The sequence below is a fragment of the Microtus ochrogaster genome, chromosome 26 (genome assembly GCF_000317375.1).
Source record: "Microtus ochrogaster isolate Prairie Vole_2 chromosome 26, MicOch1.0, whole genome shotgun sequence".
Lineage (NCBI taxonomy): Eukaryota > Metazoa > Chordata > Mammalia > Rodentia > Cricetidae > Microtus > Microtus ochrogaster.
The window spans coordinates 7541856-7551858 of record NC_022025.1 but is presented as its reverse complement, the minus strand read 5'-3'; the positions used below and the strand labels follow the sequence as shown (position 1 = coordinate 7551858).

General features: G+C 38.9%; 1 protein-coding gene across 1 annotated transcript in view; it reads right to left on the bottom strand.

The window, feature by feature from the left end:
• Sema3a (semaphorin 3A) overlaps positions 1 to 10003 on the bottom strand; it is a 208591-nt gene that overhangs the window by 67344 nt on the left and 131244 nt on the right. Inside the window, exon 6 of the mRNA XM_005358326.3 lies at positions 9690 to 9809. Within this exon, the coding sequence (XP_005358383.1) occupies positions 9690 to 9809 (120 nt within the window). The remainder of the gene's footprint in view (positions 1 to 9689; positions 9810 to 10003) is intronic.

Below are 10003 nucleotides of genomic sequence, written 5' to 3'. Positions count from 1 at the left end.
AGAGAGAGAGAGAGAGAGAGAGAGAGAGAGAGAGAGAGAGAGAGAGAGAGAGAGAGAATAGAACTAGCCAAGAAGACCAGGCAGGCTCCTAACTCAGAATCAAGAATTCTACATGCCTCTACCTCCTAGGTGTTAGAATTAAGGGCTTGGGCCACCAAGCCCTTTGTCCATTCATTGCCGTGCGTTGTGTGTTCTGTCTTTTAGCAGATATGTATAATGTGTTCATTTTTTTTTCTTACTATGGTTGCTCTACCTCCATGGAAGTTTGACTTCAGCTTGATATCAGCCTTGGAACTGCTTAACTTTTAGACAAATGACACAGAAGTTCACTGATGTCCAAATGGGTCATAGAACAGCACACAAGCTGCAAACATAACTGCATAATTTAAATAGTACATTATATGGTAAGCTAAAGAGGCTGTGTGCAACCCAAGAGAAAACTTAACTTGCTGTCACTAATTTTCTGTACACATTCTTGTCAGAATTTTATGAATATATAAAAGGAGCAGCTTTCTTTGATGTGGAAGCCCTAGAATCCTTTATAATTAGTCATTAAATGAACAAAAAACTGTGTTTGGCTTACATGAATGTAGACAAATTTATACACATATTGAAGAGGCACAGTTTTGATGGATCCCTTATGTTGTCAGCCTACACTAAACCCCCAAACAGTTATGATTTAACAAATCATCATTCTAAATAATGAAGACTATGCTTCTAATGAAGAACACTGTGCTCCTTTAATTTATTAAATTACTCTATGAAGCTATAACTCATATTCAGGGGGATATCTTTGTTTTTAATACATTATAAATAATCATAGTATCAAACGTATGCAATTTCAAATGCAACACATATGTCTGATACAAAAGCTCCATGGAATAATCAGTGTATTGCTTAGAACTTGGGAGGAAAAAGGCTTGTCTAATTCATTTACTCAGATGGCTACTCCCACATTATACGTTGAACTGTCCCTTGTAAGAACACCTCACATACACAAACATTCCTTAGCAGTCTTGGCAGGAAAGCAACTTCAAGGTCTTTTCCTTGGGAGGTAAAGAGTGGTCAGTTGATTTTCATCAGAATGTGTGGGCGTCATTAAAATAAATCTTACAGACTCAGCCTGAGGTAGTGGTTTAAGTCACTTCCTGTGTTTTCCTTGAAACACGCAGTTCACGGCGAAGCCTGAACACATTCAAAATGGCTTGTTGTATGTAGATATTTTTGAGTCCACAAAATGTTCCCAAGTGTCTTGAAACCAACTAACATTAACTGAATTTTGTTGTTTTTATTTGTGTTTGGTGACTATAGTTACTTTTCCAAATGCATTATGTAAATTAACTCATCCACGATCTCCATGTTATAGAAATGAGGGACCTTCCTGTTGCTTGTTTTAAAGAGGAAGGGGCATTTGGGCATAGTTTATGCCTAACTTGCTCATCTATGGCACAAATAAAACAGTATCTTGAGAAGCTCCTGGTATCTTACCAACACTCCAAGGCTTCTGGATGGCTCTTTCCTTGTGGAAAAATTTAAAAGCTAAGCTATGTGGAAGCAGAAAAGATGGTTTCCCTAGAGTGATCAGGCCATCACTGTCTTCTCATACTAGACTATGTTAAAACACTAATGGGGGCAGTTAAGTACTGAGCACTGCACACACTAGAATTAAAATTAAGAGAAAAATTTCTGAAGTTTATCCTTTGTTATTTTTTGAAGAATTACCTGATAATGTTGTCAAATACACTATAATTTTATTGTTTATTTTTAAGGCAAAATATTCGCTGTTCTCTAACATGTTAGTTGCTGCATATCGCAAAAGTGTTATCAAATAAAACAAAATGGCTGGAGAGATCCAGAAAAGCAATGATATCTGAGACTGTCTTTGGTTCTGAGGGGCGCAGAGACTATCAGCAGTAGTGTGTTACTGCAGCATTTCCATGAACCACATTCTTCTCTGGGTACCCACATAGACTATTTTACCTAGAAAACAACATGGAATATTGCGAAACCATATATATATATATGTATATATATATATAATATATATAATATTACGTACATAGAAGACAGAGCGAATTCTTCCCATATTCCTATAGGGAATTAGTGGGACTCTGACGTATACTGGTAAAGTTTGCTGCAGGCTCATGAGGCATCTTCATTAAAGAGGTTCCTATTTCATGCACCCAGAGCTATGCAGCTGGATGATAGGCCTTGTGGTAAAGACAAACGTGCCATTAAGTGTTCCCAGGAATCACAGTGGAGTGTTTAAATCCCACCGGGAGAGTGGTAATGTTAAAAATAAAAATCAACCAAAAATAGCAAAGTTGACTACCACCAACTCTATTTGAGTTGGTTATGGTAACGTTTAATGATAAAGAGGCCCTAGAATTACAGGAGAGAGGACCTGGCAGACAGGAAACCTAGATGTGTTTTTAAATTAAGACATAACTTTTGAATGGGAAAGCATTAAAATAGCTATCAGATAGCATGGTATTTAGGGAGACACCTATAATTCCTCTTAGGAGAAAGAAGTTATATATGGTTTAAAATGTTAGGGAAATTATAAAAAAATACATTTTTATTAAAATAAAATTTAATTATCAGGCATTTTATTTAGAACATTTGCCTATAAGATTTTCATGCCCATAATATTTGTGGGCATAATTGTCTGGACTAAAATGAATAAAAATAAATGCATAATATATATCTTTGAGTCAATATTTATTTGCCTTATTTCTTTGATTAAATTTTATAAGACACCTATAGGTCAAATAATAGTAGGGAAAGTGCATCTTTTATCAACCTTGAAAAGCAGATTCTTTTATAGCTTTTTTCATTGACATATCATCGGGTCACCTGGATTCTCATAAATCCCTTCTACTTTGAAACTCCCGAACTCTTAAGTCATTTGTGTAAAGCCTACACACAATATTCAACCATGTTGTAAAGTTATTCCTCGTATTCACGATGTCACTATTAACTCTATCTTATGAAACGGTCCACGCCATAAAGATTCAATGGCATCAATTCCCCTGCTTCAGCTTTCTCTGGCTACGATCCGCTAATCCCCCAGGCTCATCATACTTAACCTCTGCCGAGCCTTCTCAGAAGGGAATTTGTTTCACCTCATTCATGGCTTCAATAGCCGAGCAAGCCACACGCAAGTGTGCACTGGTCGTTTACCCTCCACACACTAATCTGATTGTTTTTCCACTCTACAAAGCCCGGGTCAACAATCAGGCTGCCGCCAGAAACTAATCAATTTGCAAGCGGGCTTCTGTCCTCACAGAGGGAAAGCTTTCAGAGCCATGTCAGGGAGGCCAAGCGCGCCATGGTTACAGGCATTGTCATGGCGTCTCCTTCGCTGGGTAAAGCTCTTGCTGTTGCCTCTGCACAGAGGACCCAGATTACAGAGTCAGCAGTAAATCCCTATTGAGGCCCACCAGGCTCTGAATGCGGTGAAGAGGAAGAGGAAATTGGGACAGACAGGAGCAGTATTCATCAAACTGAGGCTAAATCAAGAGGGAGAGAAATGGGGTGGGGGGATGAGTGAGAAAAGAAAATGGGCTTCCAAGAATTTTCTAAGCTATTACCTCATCTTGTTTCAAGCAATTTTAATTAAAAATGTCAGTATACTCCGTAAACATAACACTGCTTACCTTATTTTCTGTTCTTATTATTCTATTAGCACGTCAAGAAGTGATTCAAAACAGCATTACGCCAAATTTGAGAACAGTAATTTTTAGAGCGTCATTCAAAATATTAAAATATTTTAAATGTTTCATTTGGGTAAGTTTTATAAAGAAAATTCATTTTCTATCATATGCATGAAAATGTGTTAAGTTTATTGCAAATAACTCTTCACCCTTATTGATTTATTCAAGCACAATTGCTTCAAAGTAACAAATTTCTTATACTAATGTAGTTTGGGTGATGGGGGCTGGGTGACGTTGCTATTTGTTAAGTATAGTTCTTTAAGAGAAAACCATCTTCAGTGATTTTTAGTAAATTTATCATCCTTTAAATACTAGAACAATTCTATAGTGCATAGTTATTTATTAAACAGATTACATTATTGTGAAAAATCTATTATTTATTAGATACATTTTCTGGTAATCAATTCTTCAGACTATGCAATAGGTGATTATGTGGCACAAATATTACTAATTATTTAAGTTTAATAATAATGTATGAAAATGCGTCATTTTTCTTTCTGATATTGCACACTCTCACCCCAACAATGTTAACTAAATTTATGACGGCAATTCTCTGCAGATGTAAATCAGAAGCTAAAAGGACTGGAATCTTTGCTACTACATTCATGCCAATTTCAGTTGTTTAAAAGGCTTTAAGACGATTTTGCTGTCTCTGTAATACTTGGTTTTTGTTTTGGTTTGATTTTTGTTTTTTTGAGGCAGGGTTTCTCCTTAGCTTTGGAACCTATCCTGGAACTAGCTCTTGTAGATTAGATTGACGTCGAACTCACAGAGATCCACCTGCCTCTGCCTCCTGAGTGCCAGGATTAAAGGCATACACTACCATTACCAAGCTGTCTCTGTAATACTTTAAAGTAAATTTTTAAATTAAATTATTTTCCCCTTTCTCTTTCTTCCCAACCCTTTCCAGGTATCCAGTCACCCCTGCCCCAACCCCTGCATCTCTTCCAAATTTATGGCCTCTGGCTTCTTTTTTTAAAACTTATATACATACAAATATATAAATGTATGTGGGTATTTCTAAATATAAAAATACTATCCGCTCAGTTGGAGTAATAACAATGTTATTTGTTTATATGCATTTAAGACTAGCTCACACCCCAAACTGAGTCCGAGGAACAGGATGTCTCTATGAGATTGCATCTCCTAAACATGTCAGGGAAGCTGAATCCATAAAGTCTCAACAACATGAGTGCCTAAACAATAGCTCCACAAGCCCTACACCAACAGGCATGCAGTCATAAAAGAGGAAGCTCCCACAGCTAGGCAAAGAATTAAGGGAAGTGTCCTCAAATTGGTTATCTGTTTTGCTTTGTTTGTTTGTTTTTGATTTTGTTTGTTTTTGTTTGTTTTAACTACATGAATGCTCAGCTTCTGGAGGCGGTCCTGATGCAGAGGCTTTCCTCCAAGGGTCAGAGAAATATATTCGTTTACTCAAGCCACTGAAATAACACAAAATGAAATCATGAAAAATTCCGAGATTATATAAAATAGGTTCTTCACTTCTTTACTTATTAAAGAACAATGCAATTGGACCTCTGACATGGTTTATGTCTTTAACCATGTTAGAATTAAAACTGTTTATTAAAAGTATTTCACAGGCGATTCAAGACTGGGTCTCTGGTTCCAATATTAATCTGTGCTCTTGTCGTTTATTTGAAGTCATGTTTCTTGGTTTTATTTTTCTAAGAATGCATCCTGTGGAGAAACTCGAATCTTTCGAGAATGTGCAATATCCTAGAACATGACCACAGAGGAAGTTGTGCTGATTCCAATGAGGGCAGGCCATCCTGGAATGGCTCTGAGAGGAAGTCAATGATGACTTGCATACCATTTCAATTACAGAGAAAGAAAAAAGGGAGAAGGAAAACAAGCGGGCCAGTTTATCCACAGGCACGATCCTTTTAGGAAATTCCACTAAAAGAAAACAGGTCTTCCTGCAATGAATGGGAAAGCCTCACACTCCGGGCATGTAATTAGGTCTGTTTGTGTTCACCAGGCCTTGGATCTCTCAAGGATCCGTGTGGTTTCATTGTACTGAAGCCAGGACCAGGTTGCCCTTTAACCCGCACTCCAATGTAACCATTGACAGAGGGAGCCCTACACATTCTCGGGCATTCCCTGGCCAAAGCAGCACGCTACAGGACAGAGCAGGCTAACGTGTAAACACCTGGGAAGGTTCAGAATCACTGTGCTTTTTATGTATGCTATATGACTTGTTTTAAATAGTGATTATAGGAAGTCGTCCGTATTATCTTTCCATCACAGATAAAGGTCAGAGTCTAAGAGAAATGTCATTTTGAAGCTGGTGGATTTTCGTTGAAATTACACAGCATTCCACTATTAGTCAAGGACATGAACAATGTGTAAAGCAGTCTTCATCAAATAAAAATAATAATAAACTTGAGCTAGTCATCCATCTATCTGAATGAATGGCTGAAGGGTACAGTAACTAGATAGCCCACCAAATGCTAAGGAAGGATTACCCTAAGAGCAGCAGAATTTGTTTTCTAACCACAAATATACACAGAAAAAGTTAACTTGATTTCCAAATTACTAGAAGCTGAAATTGGAATTGAAGTTTAAAACTGTACCCTATTGAGGGAGTTATGAAGCACAAGGGGAAAGTGTGACTTTTAGAACATGTTAAACTCATGTTGCATCTACCTGACATGAGAAGTTATTTTAATCACCAGGAAACTTAAATTAGGGTTTGTCCTAAAGCATGAAGACAGCTATCATAAACTAATTTGTAAAAACATACATAGATTTCAAATATTGTGATTTTTTTATGATTTCTTGCAATTCTTTCTTGTTCAAACTGGACTAAAAACTTTATTGGCACTGTTATAAAGGTGTGTTGGTTTTTAAAAGAAGCATTAAAGTAGGGAGGCTATACTTACAAAGTCATGGTGATTCATGATAGAATACTACAGAACTGCATTTGTGTTTTTCTTCAGCGTGAGCAAACATTAAAAACCACATAAAAGTGTTTCATTTGCTCATCCAAAAGAAATGGATTAATTGGGGAAATGCATAAAGGCATGAACCCAAATTAATTCAACAGCCCTGAAGACCCCTGACAAATGTCATACCAGGCAGTACATTATATCTGGCAATAATGTTGATTCTGTGGTCTGTGCTGATGCCCCAAAACACACTCATTTTTTTTTTGCAGGAATATGTCAACATTTTGTTTCCATTTTTTCCTAAAATAGTATCTGATTTCTCAAAGCCTGGGTTTCGCAGTCCTCTGGCCCTGTCTGGAAGACACCAGTATCTCCACACTCTGAGCAATCTGGTTTCTGCACTCTGTCAGATGGAACCTTTCTGTTAATTCGGGAAAAAAAATCAGTTCTCACATTTAGTGCTGAGAGACTGATAACTGAATTCTCAAATGAGCCACACATTTTCAGGGCTGAAGAACAGCATTGTGGACAATGATCTGCTTTCCCACAGTGAGAATTCTTCAGCGCCAGCTGTCAACATGTGTGTGTGTGCAGCATGAAAGCCGCTTTGGCTTGGTGACTTTTTCCTTAAGGCCATGAAAATGAAACGGATACTATACTCTCCTTTGTCCATCTTCTAATCTGATTTGCTTTCTCATGGACAGCGAGAGCCTGTACGACCGCGAGAGTTCTTGGTAGATCAAAGGCGCTTTGTTCCTGAATAAAAAAACAAACATTTTCTCTCCCACACAAATATTTCCATTGGGGAACAGACTAGATAGTGATGTTAAACAGGGGTTTCCCTACTAACTTTGCACCCCCCACAAACCACGCTAGCTTTAATAACTGGTGGTGGATAATTTACAGTTCTCTTCCCGGCTCTCTCTTGAGTTTTAAACATGCCCTTTTCATCAAGGCCTCCTCATCTCTGTTCCTCACTGGGACTTCCAACTCCTCAGAGTATGGAGACATAACAATATTTCCTGTGCTGCTAACAGGGTGAAAAAATTGACTGTATGCCTGATACCCATTTATTACTATGAAGTCACACTCGGTCATGAATGCTCTTCATAATTTTCTGTATGTAAAACAACAATCAGCAACTGAAGCCTAACTTAAAGAAGTTAGCGAGAGCAAGAAGTAAGGGCCACAGAGGAGTGATTGCTTTGAGAACACACAGTGGGAAATTCTGCAGGGCTAGTTCGACAGAGCTGGGTGAGAAGCAGGGAAAATCAGGAGTGCCTTTTGAAGAGGGTCATGGAGTAGGCTTTGGAGTAAAAGTTGAAATCAGTAGACAGTGGTGAACATTTTGAAGGTAAAGAGTCCCAGACAGACAATGAACTTGAGCACACATAAAAGAAACAGCGTGCATGGGACAATGGATCCAAGTTTCAAGTCATGGGAAGACATCTTTGCAAAAGGAAATAGAAGTGCTGGATGGATGGCTCAGGGTAAAGGGGCTTTCTGGGGTTGCTGCTAAGTGCGATGGCCTGGTTTGGTTCTCAGCTCTCACAGGCTGGAAGAAGAAAACCTTTCAGTGGTTTCCTGACTCCACAGAGCACACGCTGGGCATGTGCACACTCACATATATATTTACCACCCCACATACACACACACACACACACACACACACACACACACACACACTACAATAAATGACAAAGAAAATGCTAAAAGATACTAGCAATAAAATAACCAACAAAAAGTAGCAATTAAATTAAGAAATAATGGCAGGAAGACTACGTGAGTCAGGTTCTGTGCCTTTGTTCCTAACTACAAGAGAGACTAGTCCAATAGAAGCCTTGCCACAGAAGGAAAGAGATGCAGACTTGGGTGCTGAGAGTCCTGTCTTATGCTCTGAGTGATCGCTCTAAAGCAAGGTGCTGATAAAACAAAATTCTTATAAAGATCCTACACTCCCCTGAAGCTTCACTGAGAGCCAGAGGCAGGTATCAATTTTATTTTGAACAGACAAATAGATATAGAAGCCATGCAGGGGCTTTGCTATTTCTTCCCAGTGAAGGTGGAGCAGACGTTCAGAGTAAGACAGTCTGGCATCCTGCAGGAAGCCCACCATAAACTGACACTCCTTAAGGAAGCGTGCGGAACAACGCACAACTCCAAATGGGGGACATTAGGAAGGGGCAACATTAGTTCATGTGACTGAGAAAGCAGAAATCAAACTTTAAACTACATCACAAAAGCTACTCTCATAATATCATAAAGATCATTATAAATAAGTACTCGATTGTTGTGTGCAAGTCAATAAGAAAGAAAATAATCATCAAACTTGATAGGCAGACATATAAGGATGAATTCATAATCTAAATGACAATCTTTTTGCTTACTTAAGCTTGTGCATTCTGCACATTTTATGTAATGCTAACGTGATTTAAACACTAAGAAGTGAGAACAAATTACAAAAAGCATCTACTTCTCAAGCAGTTATACCAGTGCTTGACTTGGGGAAAACTGAGATCTCCTTACACAAAACTATACAGGATTCTGTGTATGTAGGTAGGTCTTCATTTCCTTGTCTATAAAATGAAGTCGTGGTTGTTTTTTGTTTACTTGTTTGCATGAGAGCAATAAGAGTCACGTGAAATCCCTGAAATATAATGCACTTGGCAGGGAAAAGAGTTTTGACGTCAAGGCTTGGAAGGATGCTCTCAAAGCAATGAGCAGAGAAAGATACGGAGGAAAAGAGCTACTGCCCTGAGCTTTGTTGTAGTGGCCCCAGAAGACAGTATCTTTTCCATTGCCTCCCTTCCGTGCTTTCAGCCCAGACCCTTTCTTTCCACAGCTGACTCCTGAGAACCTTCACATTTGGCACAGAGCAAATATTTCCTCAGTTTTTAATCTTCTCTTCTGTTTTCCCAATTTTCTCACACCCACGGTTGTGAGGTCAGCGCCGTTATTCTAACGGCCTCCTGAATCTAGAGTAGCTGTATGTCCTGCAAAAGGAAATCTTTCCAGTGACAATAGGTTCTGTTCCCGCGCCTCTGTCCTTGCACATCCAACCTACCATTGAGCCAGCGGGAGTCGTGCTGCTCCGTCCGGATCGGGTGGTGGTGCCCCAGCGTCCGGAAGATAGCGAAGTCCCGGCCCATGAAGTCGGCGGCGGTTCCAGAGTATAGCTCCCCGTCTGCATTGTCACAAAAGGAAACCAAGCGTGTATTACTTAACTTAGGCAGAGCAAGAAAAGCAAAAGAGGAACAATGCAATTTTCATGTTATAACAAATGCTTTTTCCATCGATATGCGGAGCTGTCTGTATTTCACCCGAGTCCTGAAAGGAGGGTCCTAGCAATGGGTCAGTGTGAAGTTGGAAAACCAGAAT